Source organism: Manihot esculenta, chromosome 4 (assembly GCF_001659605.2).
Source record: "Manihot esculenta cultivar AM560-2 chromosome 4, M.esculenta_v8, whole genome shotgun sequence".
Lineage (NCBI taxonomy): Eukaryota > Viridiplantae > Streptophyta > Magnoliopsida > Malpighiales > Euphorbiaceae > Manihot > Manihot esculenta.
In genome coordinates this window covers 27,951,692-27,979,180 of record NC_035164.2, presented here as the reverse complement: position 1 = coordinate 27,979,180, position 27,489 = coordinate 27,951,692, and the positions used below count along the sequence as shown (strand labels likewise).

Genomic DNA, 27,489 nt, shown 5'->3' with positions numbered 1-27,489 from the left:
AAATAATATATGTTCTTGTTACGTATTATAGAAAGAAATTCAGAAATAAGAATGTATAGACCGTTGGGAAGTCAACAAAGGAATTGGAGGGAATTTCAAGAGCTGTTATTCTGTTTCAAGGCAGTTATTCTGTTAAATAACTGATCATTGGCTGAGAGGAAGGATAAATAGCTGTCCATAGATTGTATACTCGCTCATAATCGAGAATCAATACAATCTTCCTTCTCTCCAAATTCTTCTCTCTCTCTCTATCCCTCTCTCCCTCTACTCTTCTTCTTCACTCCTGAAATTTCTCCGGTTAGGAATTCTATTCTAACAGTTCTAAAAATAAGTTAAAAAATATATTATAACGACATGTTTTGATAAATATATAAATATCATTTATATAATTAGAAATATTCTTTATAATTGAATAATATGGATTTTCTATGTTATATAGTTTTATGTTATAAATTATTAGCGCTGTTCAGTTTTGGTTCTAAAGAACCGGAATCAGACCTCTGGTTCCTTGATTTTCAGGAACCATACTTGGAACTAAATTTCATTATGATTTCGGTACTGTCCTAAGCAATTTCGGTATGATTCCAGTTCAGTTTCGGTTCTTATTTTGATTTTTTTTTAAACTTTAAAATTAGTTTTAATTCTAGTTCAAATCTTAATTTTTACAAATAAAATTATAATATTCTTACTTTTTTTTAAAAAATAGTAAATAACTAACATTGAAATAATAATAATAATAACAATTATAATAATATTTAAACAATAATAGTATTAATATTCATATATATTGTATACAATTCTCAGGAAGAATATTATATTATTTCGAATATAGTTATTAATTATATAATTTTGATTAAAAGATGCCAATATAATTAATATAAAGTTATATTATATTACTAATATATTATTCACTTATACAATTAAAAACCGTAAAGTAATGAATACATTTATGGTTGAAGTAACAAATAAATACACACATAGATAGACATTCTTACAATATATATATATATATATAATTAAATAATTATATAACTATAATTAACTAATTAAATTATTTAAATCATATTGTCGGAAATCTTTAATAATTAATTAGAATATATGGTTATTTTATAATATTGTTAATAGCTATTTAATAATTAAGAGAAAGAGTCAAATTTAAATTATATAAATAATTTAATTTATAAAAATAGTTATATTATATTAAATATAAAAATAATTAGAGAGAGAGGGTATACATATATACATATACATTGAGATAACTTTTATTAAGTTTAAGTCTTAAATAACCCACAAGTAACAATTTTGTTTATACTTTTACTTATTTATGGTTTTCTACTATATATTATTTAACAATTTGTAAAATTAAGATTTGAATTCTTTAAATATTATCATATAATTTTAGTAACATAATTTATTTGACTATATTGGAACTGTATGGGATATAAAACATATTATTAAAATTATATAATGGAATCATAATATCACTAAAATCATTGAAAAATATGTACATATATAAAATCGACGATTTCGGTACGGTTTTTGACAAGGAACCAGAACCAAAATCAAATAGCTAAAAAAGTTCAGTTTGGTATAGTTCAGTTCTTGTAACATTGATTTTTTTTTTCAGCTATGGTACGGTATGATTCATTACGGTTCTTCAGTTTGGTTCAGGATCCCCAAGCACCATGCACAACCCTATAAATTATACACTATGGATTTTTTTTTTTTATAATAGTTATCATTATAAATGTGCTGAAATTTTCATTTAAATGTGATCAAATAATTAAGGGAAAATGTCTATAAAAGTCCTAAACTTTGCATTTGTTTACAATTGTATGCATAGTTTTTTTTTTCAACTAATATACCCTATATTAAGGAAATTTTTACAATCACACCCTCCATCCATATATCCATTAAATACTAATAGCGAATTCCATGTCAATATCCAAAACCCTCAAATTAAAATTAAAAACCCTAACTAGATTAATGTTTTATGAATTTTCTTTTACTTTCTCATTAACCAAACAAAACATGAAGAATTGAAGCCAAAAACTAATAAAATGAAATAAAATAATTCTTGAAATGACTTGCATTTGTTCCCTATCGAGAATTGACTCATCATAATATCAAATCACATGCAGAGCTAGAGAGAGAGAGAGAGAGAGAGAGAGAGAGAGAGAGAGATGAATCCTGAAATTGCTCAAGAATATGAGAGCATGATGATAACACCCAATAATAGCAAAATGATTTGAAGTGAAAGCTGAGAGACAGAAAAGGAAAAGAGAAGATCTGGAAAGACTGAAGTAGTAGTTGTAATTCAGGACACAGTTTTTCTAATTCTGACATTGTATTGAGCTAAGAATTTCTATTCAAGCTTCTCTATCAATCACAGCCATGGGTATTCATGATATTCACACAATGATTAAGGTGCTAATCATTTGCTGGAATCAAAAGCAAGGTAGAAGTTTTGATCTAAAATCTCACTCCTCTCTCTCTCTCTCTCTAATGATACTGTAAGCCTTTTGTGTAAGCAAATTGGAGAGCTGCAAAGGGCCTAGGCCTCTCCTACTCCCATTTAGAGCTTCTTTAGTGGTAAACTTCAATGAGTCTTTCAAACAATTATGGAAAAGGTTTTGAAAGAGGTGATATTTGTATTGATAGAATTTCTTAATAGTTTGGCAGTTTTGGATGCTAATATTGAATTGTTTGGTAGCATTTTATGGAGATATGGACGGAGGGTGTAATTGTAAAAATTTCAAAAGTATAGGATATATGAATTGAAAATCGTAAGATTCATATAGATTTAAGATTCATTCTATATATTTGAATTGATTTGTTGAGAAGTTAATTTGAATAGTAAGATTCAAATCGAGAATTGTAGATTCTAACAACAGAGTTTATAGGACTATGAAGTCTCAAGCTTTGTTCGGCGTATTAGCGGTTTGAATAGCTGATAGCTGTTTTAGTAGTTGTAAGTTGTTACACTAGCCGTTAGATATTAGATATTAGTAGTTAGTTGTTTATATGGTGATTCAAAATAGAAGTATTCAGTATAAAATAACTTTTGGATTAGCTGTTAAATACAAAATGACAATAAAAGACATGAATGAATATTACTCAAGTATTGACATAAATAAGAACTAAGATAAATCAATATTTTTCCAATAAATTAACGATAAAAAATACAAATTATTTTGAAATTAATAAATTAGTTGCATCTTTTAGCATGCCACAAACAATCAACAATATTATTATGAATGTAATAAGCCGACGGCATAATATAGAGAATAGTGTAAAGTAATAACAAGGAAGGTTTATATATATTAAAGACTAGACTTGTAAATTTGCAAAAATAAAAGTATATAAGTATCAAAAGAATACAACCAGTGGTTGCTAAACACTAAATGTTAGGGAGAGTAGTTTTTCACTATTCACTAGATCAACCATTAAACACTACTATAAAAAGATAGTTACCAAACAATAAATAATAAAAACTAGTGATTTGACTTAATCTAAACACTAAACACTGCCACTAAACACTATTGCGGAACAGGGCCTTAACCTTTGTACCTGAGTTAATATATCAATCTATGGTTTGGATGCAACAACACTTCATGAGTCTTCAATAACAAAAGCATTGACATTAAATCTTTTAACTATGTTGTCTTATGTAGCATTTCATAGAAGAAAGGAGAGAAGAATTCTCATCTTTGAAATGGGCCCAAATATCTCCTCTCTTGCTATGGAACCCATTTTCCTTTAATTATATAGACTTGGTTGATTGAGTGGTGACATAATCATAAATTTACAATGATGTCTCTGTTAGCAAATCATTCTTTATGGTTTTATTTAGTTCTCAATAACAAAAAGTCCAAACCTTTGTAGGACATTTTCAATCAATAATTGGAGTATACATGTAAAGCTTATATAGTTATACACATTATGCAAAAAAGTATGGTTTCTATTTCTTTCCAATGCTAATAGGAAAAAAACTATTTTCCTTAAATTATTTTCCTTTTCTCAAAAATTAAATATTTTTATTACTAATTCTTGGGAAATTTTGATATATCTTTTTTTTTTTTGAAAAATGAAGGGAATTGTGATTTAGTTATATTTAATGGGATTGCGAAAAGGTTATGAGTGTGAATGTGTTTAAATTTCTGTTCCCCTTAAAATTGTTACCAATATCATTAGTTTAGGCTAATAGTTGATAAAACAAAAGGATCAACTGAGATTGAAAAAAAATAAGGTTCATATTTGTTTATCATTTTTCTTTATTTTATAATTGGTGTACTATACTACTATGTGCTATTTTTTAATTTATGTGGTCCAAACTTGTAGTTCCTATCAAACATTATTTGTATGCTCACTCAAATATCATAAGCGGATCTCTCTCTCTCTCTCTATCTCCCTCTTTTTCTGACTTGCATATTATTATTCCTTGCAGTGCTGGAGTTTACCATGCAGCTGGTAGAGACTAGATTAGAAAATGATCTTGTTCTCGCATTAGTTATTTTTGCTATGCAGTATATTCTCATTAATCATGAGTACTGGAAATACAAGGTGAAGAATGTTAGATGGAAAGTAACATTGAAGGTATTTTTTTTTCTTTCTTGTTTCTTTATTCTCATTTTTGTCTTCTCCTACTATGGACAAACTTATAAGAAATCTTCAAAATTTGTTCAAGGGGCTTTGTTCTGTCAATTTTCCGTGAGTAGCTGCCTGATTTAGCAGCCTGAAAATCTATTTGTTAATAGCATAGTTGCTGGATTCTCTCAACCCTCTTGCGAACCGTGTTCCAGGTTCTTTGTACTGAAATGCAATATTTTTGCATCGCAAATTATTGGAAGACGCGATTTGAGTCACCAAATAGATGTTCCAACCAGAAATAAAACGATGGAAGGGCTATAACAAAGAAAAAATAAAATGTAGAACATACATTTTAAGGCTTTTTAAGTGAGACACAGATAGTAGATCTAAATGTTAGTGGAATAGGTGGCAACGTTAACTTGGGAGAATAAATTATTATTTTATTAGTTAAACTTTAAAATATTTTCAGAAAATATAAATATTATCAACTACTATTTGTATATTTAATTATATAAACATTGTATTATTGCATAAACATAATTTACATGCCTTAAATTAAATTGGTGCACCAACTACACATACCACTAGTTGAATTAGCATGCATGTTAAGCCTATCCCTACATATCCTATATTTCATTCATTAGCATACCATGTACCATGTATCCGTACCAAGACTCGAGAGTACCACGATTTGGGTTACTGTGGTTAATAGCCTCTTTTGGTATCTATATTTTTGGATGAAACAACTTATACATAATATTGGTGGAGCTAAGGGTATTAAGATGAAGTTCTTTGACTATGCACAAACAATGGAATAAAAAGAAGTAAAGAAAAGTTCAAACTGGTTTTTCCCAGATCATGGCACCACCTATTATTTTTGTTTTCTTTCTTGGGAATCACTCCTCTTGTCTGCTCTGGTCATCAGGTTTAACCAAATGTTTACATGTGGGTTTGGAAAATAGCATCTGTAACAATAAATTAGTGAAGCTAGCTTTTCTTTGGTATTTGGTAGATGGAAAATGCCGGTAAGACTATTTGCCATTTCATTTTTTGTGTTGTAAAAATGAATTTCTAATCATGTATTTAATTTGTTAGGTGTTGGAAGTGATGAAAACATGCGTCTTATCAATCTCATTTTTAGACAAATTGGGTGTGGCTATCCATGATATTTTGCTCTCTGATTCTTCTATCCACAGTGTAATCTTTCGACATGTTTGTACAACTAAACGAACCTTAGAGGTCAGCCATGATTTTTGCCATTTCTTCTTTCTTGGCTTCCTATCACTGTTATCTTTTTGCTTATGTTTGGAGGCACATTTTTGGCAGAACCTTTACGTCAGCCGCCTTGTTGAACCAGTGGAAATAGAAGGATTTCAGCTTGCTATTAGTTCTGCTCTGGACATTCTGTATATCATGATCTCCAAATTTTCTGAGGTACATTTCAGGATTAATCGTGTCTTCTAATCATATTATTTGAGTTAATAGTATTTGTCTTCCATTATATGCACATCAATCAAGGTCTCATGACTGCTGTTCTTGAGCTGCAACTTTAAGCAATCCAAAAAAAACCTTTAGTTTCTGCTCTGAAGTGAAGAAAACCAGATTAACCTATCTAGCATCAATCAGACAGGAATTTGAAGTTTTTGCTGGAGATCCTTTTGGGCGATCAGTTGCTTTCTTATTTGTCCAATTGTTTTTAATTATCTGTATATGGTTGGAATGTATATGTTCATGTTAAATATGCGACAAAATCCTTTATCTGATTACTTTGTCAATCCATCTACATGATGTATTGTGTTGATTCCAGGATATCTCGCCCAGTGTTCCTGTCTTTCACCAAGCAGTGCTGTCATCTTCAACCAAACCGATTCCTGTTGTTGCAGCTGTTATATCCTTGATATCATATTCTCTCAATTCTGTAAGAAAGTTGCATGCTTAGTTTTGTTATGATTCCTTGTAATTGCATTATCATTCTGCGTCCCAAATGGTGCATTTTATTCTGCAGATTTATTGTGGAATCTTTATTCATGAGAAAGTGATACAGTTTTGCATGCAGTAGTTTCTTATTGCATGGTTATATGTTGCAACTGTATTATTGTAGTTTCAACATAGTTTTCATACTTGAAATGCACTGGCTTGACTGATTCAACCTGAAATTTAGAGAACCAGAGCATTGGCTAGTATAGTTGAAACCCATTTTAAAAGAAGACTGTTAAATTGTCCAATTCTGTCAGGTTGAATTCAAGAATGTTGGCTGTTGTATGCATATGTTGAAATGGTTGCTTTATAAGTAGTGGGTGGGCGTTATTTGATTTAAACCCAAAAAACACAAAATTATACTGATGCTTTTCAGTTATTTATTATTTTTTAAGCCTTCATATAAAAAAAGTATCTGATCAGTTATAAATAAAAATATAAATATTACATGTGCATATTCTTTTTATTAAAAATTGATGAACCAAACAATTTTTTTAGGGGTTCTGTTTGGTTTGGTTTATAAGTTGCTTGGTTCAGTTCTCCATTCAAAAAGTTCTGGTTTTGCAAATTTTGAACTGAACAAACCAGATCAACCTAATGATCACCCCTGTTGATAAGTTGCCCCATCACCCTGAAAAAAGGTATATTTTAATGGCTTATGCAATGGAGGGTTGCAATTGTGGACTCTCAAGAAGAATCTTTAAGCAACTTTCCATCAGGCTAACCAATCCAGTTTGTTATTTTCAATCAAAATTATACTTTTAACTTTATCTTGAAAAATCATTTAATTATTTCTCCTTGTATTTTATAAATCCAAAATTGGCATTTATTAAATTAATGCTTTCTCCTAATTTAAAAACATTTTCTGTTATTTGAAATTTTAGTTTAGCTATATTTACTTCTAAAATTTAAAATAATTCTCTGAATATTTTATTGCATTTTAGTTTTGTTATACTAATCTATACTAATCTAAATAATATATTTATAAATTTTACTGATACTATGGCTTTTTAGTTAATTATGATGTAAATAAATTATAATAATTTTAGTAGATTTTATATAATTTGTAATGTAATTTAAGTTCAATCTTAGTTGAATCTGTAAACAGGGACACTCTTCCTCTGCTTGTTTTTAAGAGCGGTCCAAATTGAAAACCTTGTTTTTAAATATTGGAAGATGAAATCATATTTTTAAATATTTTATGTTGATTCTACTTAACATTCTAGGGCTTGTTTTGCTTATGTTTTAGCAAGTTTTGGGGGGGTATTGAGCAAGCTCAAGTGATCCACTAATCCACTGGTGATTGAAGCAATTTTCTAGAAAGCCTGGTAGTTTTGGAGACAATAACATGAGGGGTAGAATAAAAGCCAGGATTCTTATTTGTTAGAAGTAGGACATTATGTGGTTGAAATCTTATCTTATGTTCAATCAATTCACATTTCACAAGCTAATGTGTTATTATTAATTTTACTCTTATTGCATATTTTTTTAGTCATATATCAAACAAAAGCTCCACATTACTCTATGCAGGCATTACAGGTTGGGGCTGCTAAGGTATTATCTAAATTGTTGATGATGGCAGATAATTTACAGCCATATATTGCTAGCAATGTGTGTTTTGGTCTGGATGATGAGCAGGTTTGGCATTTTCTTTTTCTTTTTATTTCATTACATCCTTTTGTTTTTCCTGGTTGTTACTAGGCTGAATCTTGATTAACCGCTATTAATTAGATAGCAGATATAAGACATTCTCTGAAAAGTGCATTATTTGATCGGATGGAGTGGAATGAAGACCTATTTGTTGCTATGGCCAGTCTGCTTAATTCTGCAGCTCGCCATCAGGTTCGTGAAGTTAAAGTTTTATTGTATTTCAGTTTTAATCAAGGGAACAAGGTGAACAAAGTTGGGTATACATAAATGGCATGACTTAAAGGTTCCTAAAGCGCACATTTCAAGTATGTAGGCTCTATTTTATAAAGAGATGGAGGAAGCAACACTGTGAAGCATGGGCGTGGCACATGACATGTTTATGATATGACATGGCTATTCTTAGAAAAATTAGGACAGGGCATGGAAGCAACACAGTAATAAAATATATATTTTTATCATATTTCCGATATAAAGTTATAATTATTTCAATTGAATTATATGATAAAAGGAAAGGTGTTCATATACAACATAAAAATAATTTTAATTCATTTTCAATACTGAAATGTATGAATGTAGTATATGCTTATCATATATATCAATGACAAGAATTTGAGAACTATATCCTTTAAAAGGGAAGTTTAGAATATTGCATCAATAGTATGTTCAAGGCAACTAATATGACAAGGAAAAAGGGGTCTCCATAGGTTGCACCAAAAGTACATGAATTTCATCATGTATGGACATGTATTAGAAGAGCATCACATGCTTCTTGTGTTGCAACAGTTTTGACATGGATACTTTGCCAAAACAGAGCGTCTTTGCTTCATTGAAGCAAAGAGGATACAATGATAAGATGAAAGTTGGATGTTTAAGTGGAGAAGTGCAACAAGAGTCTTATATGATTATAAAGTACTGGATAAGTTGAAGGGGAAGTTTTGTAAGATGACGATTCAATGAGCTATGGTATATATGGCATTTTGTTAGGTAGTGAAACATCTGCATCAGATTTGTGTGACAAAAATAATGGTGCTAAGATAGATGTGTCAGCATACAAGGATGGACCACGTAAGGAGTGAATGTATAATTTATGTAAAGGTAGAAGCTCCAGCCATTGAGAGAATGGAGTTTGAGATATTTTGGTGCCATGGAATCATAATAAGGGTAAGAATATCATCCCTGGATCTTGTTAGGCCCAAACATGTCTATTTCTAGGAAATTATGAACTACGAAACAAAATTTTTTGAAGGAGTTATTTAGTCAGACGTTTTGCTTTTAGTATTTGTTTTTTTAAGCATACTAATATTTGTTTGGTTAATTCTCCGACTTTCTAGCAATGATATTGGAAAATACAAGAATTTCCTTATCATATCAATATAAATTTATTTTATGAAAGTATTTGAAATTTTGAATATTATTTCAGTTTCAAGTAATTTTATTCCATTTTCACTTAGGAATTTGAACTTATTCATCCCCTTGTATTAAGTTACTTGGTATTCAGGATATTGAGTGGTCAAGGGGAGGTGTAATTTTCTTTTGAATTTGTTCTTGTTGGCTAACCAAGCACAATAATTTGGCCTAATTATCGAGAAGTTTGACTTTCTAATTTCTAAACCTACTTTCTTCCATTTTCACTTAGGAAGTTGAACTTATTCATCCCCTTATATTAAGTTACCTGGTATTAGGATATTAGAGTGGTCGAGAGGAAGTCTAATTGTCTTTTGAATTTGTTCTTGCTTGCTAACCAGGCACCACGACTAGGCAAAATTGTTGTTCTTGGTTAGCCAACGAGAAGAAATTCAAAAGAAAATTAGACCTCTCCTTGATATATATATATATATATATACACACACACACACACTGTGTGTGTTTGTTTCTCCACTAATGTAACTCTAAAAAGGAGTAAGAATGTGAGATGGTTTGTCATCTCTGATAGAGCAACAAATGCCTTAGTTGGAAGTGGGATGAGTTAGTAAGGGAAGGAGTAAGGAGGGAAAAGCGGAAACCTTAGATGACATAGAGGTAAGTGGTATCAAATGGATTTACAAGTTTTGGATATTGACTAACAGTGCTAATTGCCAAGAAAGATCCATATAGCTGAGCCAATTTAATTTAGGATAAAAAATAGTTGTTGATTTGACTCTTAACCCTAAATAAAACGAAGGAAAAGGATATATAAAAGCCCACCACCTTTAATTTTTCTGCACATCATCTAAACTAGGTGAAACAACGGAAAAGTATCTATATAGTCCACCTCCTCTAGTTTTTATGCAAATGTAAACTGGGTGAAGGAATGAAGTTCTTACTTCTTAGCCATCTCACTTGAGAAGACAAATGGCTCCTCTATCTCTAAGGTTGAGGTGATTGTTTTGGTTCTTGATGCATAATAGAATGAATGATCATGTTACATATTCGGATGCCTCATAAGCCTCTAATGTATTTAATGTACTTTTAAAACTAATAATCCAATGAGCTTTATCTTCCTCTAAATGGTACAGATGTGCAGACACATTTATTTTGGTAAGAATGTGTTCCCCACATGCATCTGGCATTGTGCTTTTTATTGCAGAGGGTGTGGTTGATTGGAGCATGTTTCTAGAAACTTCAGGAACCTTTCTTGATTGCCCCAGTGTTCCTGTATTTGCATAAAAGTTTGAGTTCCAAGTTGAACCAAGTTGTGCTTCAATTATATAGAACTTGTAAATTTATTACAATTCCTTTTGAGAAATGAATAGATCATCTTTTATTTTGTTGAAATAAGTTCTCTTTGCAATATTATCTTTTTGGTTTTGTCCAAATATTGTTTGCTTATCGGTGGTTTCTTTATGTAGCCTCCTTTTCTTCTTGCAATTTTAGCTCCGAAAGTGGATAGTGAAGTCCAATCAAGTAATACCGCTGGTGTGAAGCAACAATTGAGTGAAATTTCCAATGGTGCTCTGGGATCCCAGAAATCAAGTCTGCTTGATGCACTTATGCAATATGTAGATAAAGCTGGTGATTCTATTAACAGGTTTGTCTTGCAAGGATTTGATTTGTGGTTCCTTTTTCAGTCAGTTTATTATTTTGATGCAACCTAGGGCAGTTGGTGTAGATTAAATTAGGTAATAAAAGTTAGAACTGTGTGAAAGGAACTATATGGAAGAGTGAAAATATGTGAAGAAATGAACTCAAGCTTTCGGAAAAGAGAGAGAGAGAGAGAAGAAAATGACAAAAGTGAAGCTTATCCTCTCAAATATGAAAATGCATCAACTAATGGATCTCCCATTTTGTTTATGATTTTGTTCATAGGCATAAATCCCCCTTAAATATATGTTAGATTTTTATTATTAGAAAAAGAAAGAAGGGAAGGGAAACAAAAGAAGGGAAGGGAAACAATAGAAGAGAAGGAAAATGACTAAAAGGCTATATCTTTACTCAATTTTCAAAATTCTTACATAATATTTAGTGCATATTTATAATGAGAAATTACCAAAATATAGATCTTAATTAAATTAAGGAGATAATTAATTCCTAAATTAAGGAGTAATTTTCTTCTTAATTTGAGAAGAATCTCATGAATTCTAATGCTCCCCTTTGATGAGATTCTTATTGAATCCAAAGACTAACCCTTAAGTAACACAAACAAGTAAAACCATTAGCATAAAGGTGACCCAAAAATTATCCTTCAAGCATTGCAATGGGTCCAACAACAAAGCAGGATTACCAACACCTTCAAGAGGCAGCAACAATCTTGGTCAGGTTCCCTCGTGTTCATTGAAAGCTGGGTTAAAAGAACAAACTTTTAGAATTGAGATTTAGGGAGAAGGAGGAGAGTTTAGGGACTCAAACCTATAAGGAGAATAGATTTTGGTACTCAAACCCACAGCTTTAGAAAGAGAAAGAAACAGAGTGAGGACTTCAACCCTTGCTCTGATGAAGGATAAGAAATTAAGAAGAGAGTAGGGTCTTCAACCCTTGGCTCCCAAATCATGATGAAGGAGAGAGAATAATCCCAGAACCTTTAAGGGAGATTAAGCAAGAGAAACCCCCAGAATTTTCTAATAGAGATGAATGTCCAAAACTATGAGGAGAAGAAAAGGAAAAAGTGAGTTGGGACTCCAAGCCCAACTCTAAACTCTGAAGAAGAACATAAAAGAGAGCTAGAAATTTAAATGGCTCTGACACCATGTGAAATTTTTATTATGAGAAAATGAAAAAGGAAAGGGAAACAATAGAAGAGGAGAAAAATAACTAAAAGGGCTACATCTTTACTCAATTTCCACAACTCTTACATAATACATAGTGCATATTTTTATTGAGAAATTATCAAAATATAAATCCTTAAATTTAGGGAGATATATCCCTTAAATTAAGGAGATAATAAATCCCTATATTAAGGAGTAATTTTCTTTCTTAATTTAAGGAGAACCTCGTCAATTCTAACAACATACAAGAACGAAGTCTTGGAGAGCTAGTGTAGAACTTATGGTCTAAAAGTCAAAATTGATGGATTTTGTAGAATTCCCAATATCTTACAAAATATTATTTTTTGAATTTGTTCTTATTTGATATAATTGAACCTTTTATATTTTACATTACTATCCATTAATTCTCTTATTCTCCAGCAATCCCCGCATATTGCTCAGTGTATTACATTTCTTAAAGGCATTGTGGGAAGGGGCTGTTCAGTATATTAATGTTTTGGAGCATCTGAAAAGCACTAGAACCTTTTGGAAGCAACTCTGTAACTGTATTTCAGTAGTTACTAGCTTGAAAACTTCTGTGCTTGAAAATTTGACCAAAGTGGAAGCTCAAAGCTTGGTATACAAATATTGCTGTCAATCTGCTGTATTGGAAATAATGGCATATGAGATGTTTCTGAAGAAAAAAATGTTGCATGCGGAGTCGCTTCTAAAAGAAGCTCCTCATTCTAAGGGCAACACAGAAAATGTGGGTGGTACAGAAAAATTGCAATCTGCAAGTGATTTTGAGCTGGAAGATATCTTGTCGAGTTGGTGTGATAGTTCCATTTTGGGGAACCTAATGAAGTCATATACTTACTGTGAATATGACGATCAAATTTTTTATCGTGCAAAGGTATCTTTTTCACTTTCCTTCCGTCCTTTTTTTCTTTGAGTAGGATGGGTGTTTGTGCTCGTTTCATTATCTAGGATCATGTTAACTTACATTCTGTCTCTATTCTCATTGGATTCTCTTATGTCCACTTGGTGTCTTAACTCCCTCTAGTAACAAATAATGGTAATTGTTGATACTACATTAATGAGTTTGTTCTCTGCAATTTGCAGGTTTCTGCAAGTATGTTCATTGTCCATGTGATTGTGAGGTTAGAAACTGGCAACACTGGAAGTTTATCTGCATCATTGCTTAAGAAGATCCGTGACACTTTTGAAGATGTATGCTCCTTGCTCTAGATGGCCAACTTGTTATTTTCACATTAAGCCGACTGTTCAAAGATAACCCAGATTGTTTCTCTTTTCTGATAAATCAGATAGTCACTAATACATATTAATGTACATTCATTAAGAAACACCTGCTAAGAAAAAACGTAAAAGTCCAAGATGTTACCTCAACCTAGCAAGTAGCAAGACCATATGAACCAATAAGAGTATCAGTGTGAAGAACTAAACCACATCTAAAGAATGAGCATGAACTGGAATATCATGAGGTAAAAAATGCAAGTTCTATCAGTAGAGGCCAGAAACCGAACAGCCCAGAACTTATCCTAATGGCACTGCCAATCCCAGAAAATGACCGGTTCTGATGAGGCTAAAGCAACGTGAAAAATTTTTTTTATTCAATTCAAGGGAAGAAAAAATAAACTTACATTATGAGTCATTTGGTTTGCTCTTTGAAAGCTCATTGTAATTCCTTTTTAACTGCTGTATTCAGTTTTTCCTGCTTTTCTGTTCAATTTTGTTGAGGTCAGATTTTGTCTTTTTCTTTTTGCCCTTGTAACAGTTGAAGTGTCAGCCTGCCTTCTCTGAATTGTTGGCTCAATACTCAAAACGAGGTTACAGGTAATGTGCATATATGTTCTAGCTTTGTATTTGAACTTTTGTCAAATGTACCAATCATAACCAAGGAATCTATTAGACTGAGATTGTGGATATGAGATTTATTTAGTTGAAGTGCTCATAAACATGTAATCTTCCTAAAGTTAATGTATAAAGTCCATCAATCTTGGTTGATTATATTCTAGGGAAAACCAACCACCGGTTATGCTCTTAAATATATTTTTCTTGTTTTAACAGAAGCTTTTATGCTGCATGTAACACATGTTGAGGTAAAATGAGAGGATAGTTTAAAATGGTTGGATTATGTCTAACGTAAAGTGCTAAATACCCCCATACAAAAGTATGATAAATTAGTAGGAAAAATGACAGAGAAGGGGGAGGCCGATGTAGTCAAATGCACAAAAAGTGCTGAAGTACAACATTGAATAGGGAAGTGCATTTATGCTAAGCAGGGAAGAGCACGTTTAGTGAAGCAAGGGCTTTTTGTTTTTAGTGCATGTCTCATTTTTAGTGCAAAGCAAAGGAAGCCCTTGATTTTAGAGTTTTTTTTTAAAAAATTATTTTCTTAAAGAGTATTATGATTAAAAAAATGACGTTAAAGGGTGTTATGGACTTTGATGGAAAATCTAGTGAATAGCTCTCTAGGCTGCCACTTCTCTTGAACGGTAGACTTTATTTATGTTAAAGAATTTCATAGGTTATGCTTATGAATTTGAATGCTAAAAACTTTTAGATGTTTGATGATTTCTTAAGGGTTCAAATTTTATAGGGAGGGTTTTATTCATTGCATATTATAATTTTTTTTTTTTTTAATTTGCACTTCTTCGATGAAGTGAACACTTTTTATAGTGCTTTAAGCGGTGGCGTGATACATCTACTTGACTATGCCTTATGCTTTTAACTACTTTGGGAATATAAGTATTTGGTTTTGATTCCAACACAATTCTAGCTAAGAACTGGAATTATAATCATACTTTCATCCTTTTTATTTTTAGGAACCAGACTTTGAATTAAACTTGGTATTGGTTTCGGCTTGGTTTAAGCAATTTCGATATGGTTCCGGTGCTTTTATTAGTTATATTTTAACTTTAATTTTGCTTTCAATCTTAGTATTGAAGCGCCATGTTAAATTTAGAATAATAAAAGAGAAAGAAGAAAATAATAGGAGAAGATCTAAGTGGTTCGGCTACAAGAGTCTACATCCACGGATGCAAAACCTCAAAGGGCTACATTTTTATTTAATTGCATTCTATTCTCATAATGCATAAACTTCCATATTTATAGTGGAAAACCCAAAGTATATATGGCATGATACCAAAAACAAGGGATTCTCCAACTAATAGATATATATAAACATAAAATTTCTTTACTTATTTAGGGATATAAGTCCTACAATAAATAGGAATAACTTCCAATAATGCTCCCTTTAAGTTGGAGTATAGAATCTTTACCAATTCCAACAATAGTAAACCCCTTTTGAAGTTTGGCCTGATTTATATTTTCTTCCCTTCTCTACTCTTTAGCCCTTGATGTACAAGATGCAATACTTTTTCATTATACTTTCGTCCCTAATATGTTCAGTAACAACACTTTAGTCCCTCAATTTTTATATTATTTTGTGTGTCTATGATAAACGGTGCTATTAAAACTCAACTTTATGGGAAAGGCAACTTGTATAAAACACCTGTACATAAAATCTTTCTGGCTCCAACCTATTTGGCAAAAACTCAAACAAAAGTATTCCTCTTCAGAGTGAGAGTGCTGAATGGTATAAGCCTATAACTAGCTACAAGTCTGCAGCAAAATTGACTTCTCCAATTGTACTTGATGAGCCTTTGTCTCCTAGAAAATATTCTCAAGCATCTCCTTAGTATCATCTAGGGTTGTGCATGATTTTTCGGATTCTTGAACCAAATCAAAGAACCATACCAAAAAAGAACCGCTGCTGTAAGAACCAAACTAAATTGACATTTTCTGTTTTCGTTTGGTTCTATTTCTTTATTAAAAATCAAACCGAAATCAAACTAAAGAACTGATTTTATAAATTTGTTTTTTAGATGTATTTATAATTTTAATAAAATTATATACATATTTATGTCTAATCATAATTGCATATAGATATATAACTTATGTTTAAGTATGAATGTATATAATTTAATATTATCTTTTATTTTTATAGTGCTTAAAATAATTTAAGTCATAAATGCATTAAATTCTTTTATATTTCTAAATTATATGAGTGAATCAGTATTGTTAAGGAGAGAGGCAACACTAAAGCAATAGGTACCTTGTTGCCTTAGGCAAGAGGTGATTGCCTTTTTGAAGAGGCGCCAAAGCTAAAATTTTTTATATATTTTTATATATATGCATACATAAATATAGTCTTGCAACATAAAAATATCAAACTTTGGCTAGTTTTTTAAGGAAAAAACTGTAAAAAAAAAAAGAAGAAATGTATGCTATTTGCACTAATATAAGTGAAGTGCAAAAGTAGTGCATACTTGCAATTCCAGCTAAGTATAAAATAAAATTGAAACCGTAAAGCGTAAGAAGCATGAGCAACCAAATATGTAAATAACAATAAAATTATTGAATAAAACAACTCATTTCAAAAGTTCTAAATATAAAATAAAATTACAGTAAGTGTCAATTAAGTTAAGTAGTAAATGCAGAACATAATTTATAAATAATGTTCCTAAAATCTTCATTATATATAAAACTACTCATCATCAGCATCAAGGTCTCCAAAATCATCATTTTCACAAGCAACCATTACAAATTCTTACTCTGCTGCATCATCATCATCAACTATTCTTGAAGAGAATGAAACTTTCTTTGAACTTGACCCTTGGATTGATGAAGTTTGAATTGGAGTTAATTTTGCAACTGACCTTGATTCATAACAACTTTACCCGAGTCAACTTGATGTTGAAGAGGAGAGGGAGAGGTTGTTGTTAGAACAAAAAAAAGTTATTACTGGTAGAACATGACAACATCATTGAGAGGGATAGAAGAATAAAAGAAAGAGAGGAGGAGAGAAGAGAACATACCTTTTACGAAAAGGAGAGTTGAATCTTGAAGTTGAAGAGGAGAGAGGGAGTTGCTGTTAGGAAAAAGAAATTCTGAATCAGGCTGTGTGTAGAGAGGTTATGGAGAAGAAGAGGAGAAGAAAAAAAAGGGAGTGAAGAGAAGAGAAGAAAAGAAAGAGGGAATAAGGAGAGAGAACAGGAAACATACCTGTGTCATGGGAGAAACTTTGAGAGGCCATGAAGAGTTGCTGACTTTTGTTGGACGGCTGCTAGAATAAAAGACTAGGGTTTTTTTCACTGAAAACACATTTTCAACTTAAAATAGAAAAAAGGCCCTGTTACTTGCCTACCTGGTGCCTTTCCGGCACCTTTATAACACTAGAGTGAATCACATGTTAGTTATATAATGTACTTTTATATATTAATTACTCATGTATCTTTTAATTAAAACTTATATAATTAATAACTATATATAAAATAAAATGATATTCAATTTTAGAATTATTTATAATTTATTTTTAATATTAATATTATTATTGTTTAAATGTTAATATTTTTATTTTGTTATTAAAATTATTTACTTTTTAAAAATGAATATAAGAATATTGTAATTTTATATGCAATAATTAAGATTTTGAACCAAAATTACAACTAAAATTAAAGTTGAAAAGATCTTAAATAAGAATTGGAACTGAACCGAAATCGTATCAAAATTATTTAGAATTGAATCGAAACTGGAATCAAAATTTGGTTCCAAGTTTGGTTTTAAAAAAACCAAAGAACCGAAGTTTGGTTTCGACTTTGGTTTTTAACTAGAACCATACCAGAACCAAAACTGAACATATTATTATCGATAGAACTGTGCATATCCATGGAATATGGGATTTGACAAAAAGCTATCAAAGTATCAGTCAAAAAATAGGATAAGCTGAACAAAGAAACTGAAAGTCTTTATTTTTACTATATTATTATCTGTTTTTTTAACTATTGCTCTCCTGAAGCTCCTACTTATCAGAGCTTTATGGAATATGGATGCGCTAAATCTTTGCTCATGGAGGTTTTATTATTTTGTTTTACAAAATTCTTTAATTCCTAAAATATACACTTTTCAGTAATAATGTTAAGATACCCTTTAGTTGTGCCTTAGATGAGGAAATTATTCTTAATAAGGCAGAGTAATATAATATGCCTGTATAGTGCTTGTAATCGTATTCCTAATTAGGATTTATGTAAAACCATATTTATCTCCCAAAAGGCTTGACATAATAATCAAGATAATTTACTCCAACCATCCTTCTCTCTGTTCTAACTCTTCAAATATTGTTGTAAAGAGTAAAGTAACTATTTTTGAAATAACATGAAGAAAAGTGGAGGTAGGTTTATTTGCTTGATTTTTCTCAAAAAAAAAAAAAAGTAAAATAAATAACTTCATTATAAGTGGCTTTCTTGGTTTGTTTGCTTGTATGTGTCTAATATGCTTGGCTTCTTTTTATGTCCCGAAAATGTTTATGTTGTGTTTGATTTTTATTTTTCTGATTTTTAACTTTCAGTGAGGGAAAGGAGCTAGAAAGTCTAATTCTCAATGATCTTTATTATCATCTGCAAGGGGAGCTCGGAGGCCGTGAAATTGGTCCTGGGCCATTCAAAGAACTCTCTCTATGTCTGATTGAATCAAAATGTTTGCAGACATACCAACAAAAGTACAATGATGAATATTTTGTGCATGCCAAAAGCATCTACTTGTATGATCTCAATCATATACAAACAGATTTGGGACTACATATGTGGGATTATACTGAGTGGAAAGAATCTAAAACAATTGCGGAAACAATGTTGGATTGCATGCAGCAAGTGAATTCAATGGTTTTACTTTCAACTTCAAAGTTTTCTGCTCTGAAAGCCTTGATAACTGTGTTGACTTTGTATGAAGATAATGTAAGTATGCAATTTTTGTTAGTTTTCGTTGCATTGCCAAATTTTTTGCACCATTAAGATCTACAAGGTTGGTTTGTTACAGTTTTGACATGGAAAACCGTTGAGCTGTAAACTGAATAAAGAATTGTTATCATATGTTTGTTAAAACTATTATTTTGTGGTTAACTATAATCAAAGGTTTGGGGGGATTTTTTTTTCTAAATTATTTGTTTAACTCCTGTATATTTATTTTTTATTGGTGTCTTTGAAGTTAACTTCCTTATAGTTGAGTGCAATATCATGATCATGTCCTTTGAGAATGGTTAAGAGTACAATGTTTTAATTATGTGTCTTGAGCATTCTGTTCAAGGTTAGGCACCAGGTGTGGGGGAAATTGGGGTGTATGACTGCCAGTTTTTTTAAAGTAGAACTTGACTACCTTTCAAAATTGCAGCTGGTATTATTTGACCCATTTCTTGGTTTGGCTTAGAGCATCCGCCTGTTATTCTTCCAACAGGTTGTGAAGAAGTGACCCATGACTGATGTTAGCTTACTACATTCTTTCTTTCAGAATATATGTTATCCTTTGATCTTTACATTTTCTTTCTTCATAAGCATCAGAAGCACTGTGTTTAATAATAGATGAAATATTGGCTTTAAGCTCTAGCTATTGAATATAAACATGGTGCGCCTGCCTATCAGATGTTTAGCCTTTTTATCAAGATCAAGGGCACAGTTTACCAATTAACCCTTTTCTTTTATCCTTTTTCCTTTCTATTCTTGTTTATTGTTATTACTATTAGGGGTGCCAGGTGTGCTGGATGGGATGGGATGGGATATATCGATTTGTATATTTTTCATAATTTAGATTAATATTCATCTATTTCTATATACTTTAGATCATTTTTTTGTATTTCCCCTCTTGTTAAAATGATTCAACTCTATTTGTGTGAAGTTGCCAGAGAAAAAGGCTATGGTGAAAAAGGCTATAGTTGGAGGAAAGATTCCCCGTCAACTCTGCTTCTCATGCATTGATAAAATATGCCAACATTTTCATGTCACAGTTCAATCATTGACTGCAGTTCTTTATGCCTCTGAAGAGATTCTTGATTTCCTTTCTGCACAAGCAGAATTGCTTCTCCATCTCGTAAGATCAGCCCAAGGCAACTTGTCTTTATCTGCTTGTATACTAGTTTTGAAAACCTCAGGTTCTGGCCTAAAAATACTGACTGGCCTCCGTTCATCCATTAATGGGCGTAACAAAACATTGAAGGTCTTGCTTATGCTGCTTCTCTTTGCAGTGGAGTGCAGTAAAACTCCAGACAAGGAGTCTGAAGGCTTTGCTGAGATTTCCAACGTTTGCCTTGGACTATTGCCTATTTTATGTAATTGTATTAATACTGCTGAACATAGTGGCCTGTCCTTGACTATCATTGACTTTATACTAAGAAGTTTTTTGGCGCCTGGTACTTGGTTCCCTGTCATACGGACACATCTCCAGTTGCAGCATGTCATTCTAAAGCTTCAAGATGATTCTTTTGCATCAATTCCAGTAGCATTGAAGCTCCTCTTGACTTTAGCACAGGTAAGAGGAGGCGCTGAGATGCTTCTTAATGCTGGTTTTTTCTCATCTCTTAGGGCATTGTTTGACAACCTACTAGGTGGTAGGCCTTCCACAACTGTTGTTAATAACGATAGCTTTACAAAGCCATCTGAGAAAGAAGAAAAGCCACAACACATTTGGGGTCTTGGCTTGGCTGTGGTCACAGCTGTGATTCATTCTTTGGGAGACTCTTACTACTCCGATCTAATGGACAATGTAATACCTTATTTCTTTTCAGAGAAAGCTCATTTGATTTCTTATTATCTTGATGCACCTGAGTTTCCATCTGATAATCATGACAAGAAAAGACTGCGAGCACAAAGGACACAAACTTCTTTGAGTGCTCTCAAGGAAACCGAGCATACCCTCTTGTTTATGTGCACTCTAGCAAACCATCGGAATTTGTGGGTTAAGGCCATGAAAGAAATGGATTCACAGTTGCGGGAGAAAAGTGTCCATCTATTGGCCTTTATTAGCCGAGGAATTCATCGTCTTGGAGAATCTCCCAGCAGAACTGCCCCTCTTTTCTGTCCTCCTATCTTCAAAGATGAATTTGATTGCTGCAAGAAGCCAACCTTTTTAAATATCAGCAATGGATGGTTTGCGCTTTCACCTATTTGTTGTGCATCAAGGCCCAAACTTTCCACTGTCTCAGTCACCGGTACTGCTCTTGTAATCAAGAGCCAATCAACTGAAACTACAAATACTGTTTCTCCAACATATTTCTCAGACATAGTTGCCTTGCAGATATATAGAATTGCATTTCTTCTATTGGAATTTCTCTGTTTAGAAGCAGAGGGTGCTCTTAGGAGGTCGGATGAAGTGGGATTTATTGATCTTGCCCACATTCCTGAGCTTCCAATGCCCGAGATATTACATGGCTTGCAGGTAATATCAGTATTTCTTCTGCTCGTTCAATTATCTGAATTAGGAGTCACTGAAAATTTGGGACAATTCAAAGTCAAGGATTGATTGCCTAGTATTTGGTTGTTTTTTACTTTCTCTAACTCCCATAACAGATGAGCAATAGTTTCTTTTTTTCTTTCTCTGATGTCTGTTGACTAACTATTTTTCTGGAATATGCAGGATCAAGCAATTGCTATTGTTTCTGAACTGTGTAATGCAAACAAATCGAAGCAAATTGATCCAGAAATCCAGTCAGTCTGTCTCTTAATGCTTCAAATGCTGGATATGGCACTATATTTAGAGTTATGTGTTCTGCAGATTTGTGGAATAAGACCAGTATTAGGGCGCGTGGAGGATTTCTCAAAGGAAGTCAAATTGCTGTTAAAAGGTAAATCCCTTTTCAACCTGCTCCTGCTAGCAATCATCTATGTCTTTTTCAATTTTCTGCAGTGTAATAAGTTAATAACTCTCTGATTTTGTTTGCTTTTGTAGCAATGGAGGGGCAAATTTTCTTAAAAGCATCAGTAAAATCCTTGAAACAGACAATATCTATGCTCTATCCCGGATTGTTGCAAACTGAAGGATTGGCTTGAAATACTTTAGTGGACATTGGCATACTACCTGCAGTAAGAGCTTCAGAAAGAGTGAAAATCCATGTAGACATACATGTCTTCAATTTTTTGTAGCCTTGAATATTTTGGCATTTTCATCCATTCCTTTCGTGATTGAAAGGAGGTCGGTTTTTCCCATTGGTAACTGGCACGTGCTCACCAAGGAAAGAGGGAATGTATATCTGGAGGTGGCCATTATTGTCATCATCAGCGGGAAATAAATTAATTGTTTTTTGTATCTGATATTTTTTCGTGTGTGCTGCTCTTATTTATTCTTGTTTTAATTGATTTGAACATGAAGAACCAAAGTGCTTTGGTTCATTCAGGTTTTAAATTTTGAATGCGTTTTTCACTTGATTCTTTTATTTATTCATTATTTCACGAAAAAGAGATTTGAGGTTGCAAATTGTGCTATAAGAGATTTAAGGTTCTAGCATGGCAAATTTGGCTAATCATACTTGTCAGCTGAAACCAGTAAATAGTAATGCTCCAGTATATATGGACGGAAATGTTAAGCTACAAACTGGGAGAAGACTGGAGTGGCCATGCCTGCAACTCCCAAGTAAATGGCTCACTTGGGCCTTTGGTTTGAGGCACAGAGTGGAGGTTTGGTCCCATTTGAAGTATAATGGGCCTTGGTCTTTAGGTGCTGGTTTTTTGGAACTTAAATTTTTGTTAATGTCGTTGAGTTGGTTTGGATTTGAAAGGTACTAGGATCTTTGACGAGGTTTCAGACGTTGAATTTGGAGATTTGGTGGTTGTGATTCTAACGCCTAAGATTTTTAGATCTTTCCTTTGTGTCAGGGTCATAGAGTTTTCAGGGATCAAAACTGTAACGCTTAAGATTTTTAGATCTTTCCTTTGTCTCAGGGTTACAGAGTTTTCAGGGATCAAAATTGTAATTTTTCAACATTGGAGTTCCTAGGAAACAATAATGGGATAAATTAGTAGGAATTATTAGGAAGATAAGAGCCGAGACAATTTGTTGAAATTCCTTTTCTTGTATTTATTTTGGAGGTGTCATATGAGACATGTTGATTTCTCCTTCTACCACAAATCAAGTTGTTCCTAAGGCTCTTTAGGGGGAGTGACTAGTTGGCCACCAGCTGGGGCTGGGCCCAGTTGACTACTGTAGGCCTACGGAGATCCCAAGTGTGCCTTCACTCCTTATAGACTCAAGTGTGCCTTCACTCCTTGTAGACTGTCCCCCCTGTCTACAAGGGAGGTGAGAATCATTGCGTCGATAATAATGTATAATTACTATTTTGCCCCTGGAATAAAATAAGTAGCCTGATCATGAATTTTAATGTTCAATTCTTTTCTTTTGTGCCTACTATGAGGCTTCTAATGGAATGCTGCCTGTTGGTTTCGGTGTTTGCTTATATAACCTTGACTAATTAGGGAAATCATGTTCACAGCGTATCGGGCGATTTTTAAGGCTAACTTGGTTTGAAGGTGTTCAAGTCAAGTACCGCATGGTTTCAGGCGACTGCTAAAATCTGAAACCGTGACAATTGGTATCAGAGCAAAGGAAGATCTACAAGCAATATAAGGGAATGACAAAGTTTGGCACACGCAGGAAGGCCCTTGAGAGAAGGGTGAGAATCGTGCTGCCTGGTTGGATGCCTATGCCAACTAAGAGGGGAAGGCGTTGGAGATTGATTCTGGTTAGAAGTACCTTGAGGCACTACAGAGGGAAAAATGAACGTTGTTGGCTATGATAGCCAAATTGTCGGGAGATTGAGGCCTCCCAAAACCTCTTCCATGCGAATGACACCTGGTGGGGTGATCTTGAGTGTAAAGTGATGAAAGGAGGAGGCAGTGACCTCCTAATTATGAAACTATGAGGAGTAGTAGCACGTTGTGAGGTAAGGAAGACAAAAGCGAGAGCCTTCAGGCTAGATCGGCCATATTAACTAGAGGTGCTGCACGCTCCACTAGGGACACCATTGGGAGAAAGGTAATGACTCAGTACTGCACAATCCATTGAGAATGTCTTATGGAGAGAGGGTAATGACTAGGTGCTACATACTCCCTTTTAGTGGCCCTTGGAGAGGAAGTAATGACCTCATGGTATAGTTATAAGGGGGAGGATAAGCCAATAGAGCTTGAGGCCATTTGAGAATCCCGAGACTATTCCACTCAGAATTGAGGCAAGAGGCCTCCTGAGACAGAATTGAGGCATATGCCTTTCATGTGTTTTTTTCTTGCAGGAATGGTGCAAGAATATTAAATATGACATAACATAGACTATGAGCAATACTCCAGAAGTGAACCAGCGGAATACTTATCAATGGCGTGAATTACGAACTAATGCCTATGAAGTAGGCAAGGGTGGAATCCTAGAACCTTAATCGTTGTCGTGGGATGGAGGTAAATAATTTTCTCTTTAGTATGAACTTATTTATTAATGTTATTGGGAATTGTGACTATGCAGATATACAAAGAACAACATTTATGTGATCGAACTATAAAGCTAAATTTATTCAAAGAAGGAAAGTGTAAAGTCCTATGGATAGAGTATGTTCACAATACACATGAGAAAAGGGATATGAAATGATAAGCTTCAATTTTACTATAGGAATGTAACACTTGTTATTCAAGAGAGTTGGTAAACTCCAATTCATAAGGAACGTACATAAAGGAGCTGTTCAGCATCTGGGGCTGACACAAAAGAATGTGGCACTTGATTCTAATAGAGTAAGCGGATTGTGACAACAAATTCAAGAGACATGACTAAGCTTAAAATCGTCCTGAATAAGGTCAAAACTTGGAGAATATGGTGTAGAGAAAAGGGTGATCAAGATTGAGTTGATTCTATTACCAAGGAGTTAAAGAGATGTTCAACTCCGGTATCTGATTGATAGCTGCCTAAGAAGATGGGCTAAGGCAGTAAGTGGGGGAGCGGTCTGAAATGTTGTAAACAAGATGACATAGAAGTAGCATAACTAAGCAGTATGAAGTGTTCTCTATGAAGAAAGCCATATTATTCTACAAATTGCTTGTGCGGAAATGCTTCGAAGGTCTCGAAGGGCTTGGTGAGTAAGGGAGGAGGGAACATAAGGTATAAATCCTAGAGTTGTCAACTCCAGGTTGTTTGTACTTTCTTGTTCCTCTCCACCTGAGGTAGTATTGTTGCGTGAAGGGATCAAGCATGATGGGAATATTCTACGAGTGTTGTGTCAAATAAGGGACATGGGATAGAGGAGAAGATCTTTAAAGTCTCCTTGAGGACTCTAAGAGAAGAAATGAGAATCGGAGCTAGTATAAAACAACATATCATTGCCAATGTCAGGTGTATTAGAGTTGATGCTACAAAGCGGGCACAGATACAAGATTCGTAGACTGTTTCCACAATTGTTAGAATCATGGCTAAAACTGAAGTGGATGATATGAGGAAATAAAGATAAAGCAGAAAACTTGAGTGCAGGGATTAAGATGAGCATGTCCTTTGACAAACTCGCTTAATCAAGGACATCGAAAAGCAAGATGGACTTCACAATTTCTCCTTGTAGTGAACCCAAGACGTTAATAGATGTGGCGTCTCCCAAAACGACACAAGTTATTTCTGTTTGACCAATAATTGTTCCTTGATAAAGGAGAGGTAATCGAGAGTAATGAAGAAGAAACTAGTGGCTATCCAGCGCGAGGGGGTGCAAGAGTAAATTCAACAAAAAGTAGCATTCGATGGAGTATTGTCTATCTGTGCGTAAGTGGAAAAAATAAATAAATAAATGTGGTAATTACGGGAAATGAGTACAATGGTTATCAACTGTTTTGATATTCTTTTATGAATTATTTGATCCTGGTGCGTAACTAGTAAGCAAGCTATTGCTCCTATAACTCTTGCTATGTTGTGCAGCATGCCTATAACTCTTGCTATGTTGTGCAACATGGTTAGTGCAGAGGGAAAAGTTTTGAGAGATCCATATGAAACACTGGTAGGGATGAGATAGTAATAGATCAAAGGTGGTAGTTGCCTCATCTCTCAAAACATATCCTTTACAAGAATACAGAAAACGAGCATCAAAATAGGAAAGGCATACCCTAAAGAGAAAGAAAAATGGGAAAAGGAAACCAAGACTAAGTTTCGCAATGATGAAAATGAGTCGAAGAGTGGAATAGATGGGGTCCAGAGGGGATAAAAAAAAAAAAGAAAAATAACAATTACAAGAGTAGGAAACAATGTTTGATACGTGCCAACCAACTATGGTTGTCGAGCACATGTTCATTCTCTTTGAGATAAGTAAACATTTTGATAGGATAACTAAGAGGAATATAGGGTAACATTAGGCGAGAGTTGTATCAAATGCCATTGGGAGCAACAGTGTTGTGAAAATAAATAATTCACTCGTCCTACGACAAAAAAGAGTATAAGCGAAAATTGACAAAAGTGAGGACTATTGAATTAGTCAAAGGAGTGTGGGGCTTAAGGCAATGATGAGAGATGGAGATCCTTAATGATAATTCAGTACCAGAGAAGAGAATTTAACGAGAAGGAACCCTCTCACATTAGATGAGTATAATTTTTTTTTTTTGTGTTTCCTGATATCATTCTTTATCTTACTTTATTTAGTTATTCATTTATTTTGAGATATTTTGTGTATTATTGAGTCAGGTTCCTCGTAATGTGGGACTTGACAAGTTGGTGCTAACAGATATTGTGAACATATAGGCTATAGCTTCCTTAAAAGAGATTGGAAAATAATGTATAATTAAAAGGACAAATTTAGTCATACCTTTGTTGTTGAGCAGGAAAGAGACCTCATGGCCAAATAAAAGTTCTCACAAGTGGATCAACGTGGAGGAGGACCGAGATAGGTCGAGAAGCACAGGTTGCTTGAGGCAAGTTGGGGAGGGGAGTCGATGTTGGGAGCTATGATGAAAGCGGTATAATAAAGGGAGTATCTTCTAGTAATTTCTTAGTGTCGAATCATAATGATGATATTAATTGCTTCATGTATAGTCAATCTTAATAGTTGTTTTGAGTAGATTTCTGTGGCTCATAGGGTTCAACAAGAAAAGGGCACTTTTCAGTGTTCGTGGTTATTTGGTGTGTAATGTGTGTCATTTTGTAGGCATTTGCATAAACTACATTCTCAGGGAGAGAAAAAGGAGATAAAGTGAGCATAATACCAGAGTTTATGAAGGGGAGGATCGTAAGACGTATAAAAGAGAAAGAGAGTGTTGAGCAAACT

General features: G+C 33.3%; 1 protein-coding gene across 3 annotated transcripts in view; it reads left to right on the top strand.

The window, feature by feature from the left end:
- The window catches only part of LOC110613074, a 44,534-nt gene extending 22,005 nt beyond the window's left edge, over positions 1 to 22,529 (top strand). For all 3 annotated transcript variants that reach the window (XM_043956084.1, XM_021754004.2, XM_021754005.2), the window contains 14 exons: positions 4,448 to 4,596; positions 5,686 to 5,829; positions 5,917 to 6,024; positions 6,398 to 6,508; positions 8,098 to 8,205; positions 8,299 to 8,409; positions 11,046 to 11,224; positions 12,819 to 13,290; positions 13,500 to 13,607; positions 14,173 to 14,231; positions 18,808 to 19,192; positions 20,127 to 21,662; positions 21,861 to 22,068; positions 22,173 to 22,529. In XM_043956084.1, coding sequence (XP_043812019.1) covers positions 4,448 to 4,596; positions 5,686 to 5,829; positions 5,917 to 6,024; positions 6,398 to 6,508; positions 8,098 to 8,205; positions 8,299 to 8,409; positions 11,046 to 11,224; positions 12,819 to 13,290; positions 13,500 to 13,607; positions 14,173 to 14,231; positions 18,808 to 19,192; positions 20,127 to 21,662; positions 21,861 to 22,068; positions 22,173 to 22,273 — 3,779 coding nt within the window. In that variant the 3' untranslated portion in view covers positions 22,274 to 22,529. The remainder of the gene's footprint in view (positions 1 to 4,447; positions 4,597 to 5,685; positions 5,830 to 5,916; positions 6,025 to 6,397; positions 6,509 to 8,097; positions 8,206 to 8,298; positions 8,410 to 11,045; positions 11,225 to 12,818; positions 13,291 to 13,499; positions 13,608 to 14,172; positions 14,232 to 18,807; positions 19,193 to 20,126; positions 21,663 to 21,860; positions 22,069 to 22,172) is intronic.
- Positions 22,530 to 27,489: the final 4,960 nt, after the last annotated feature.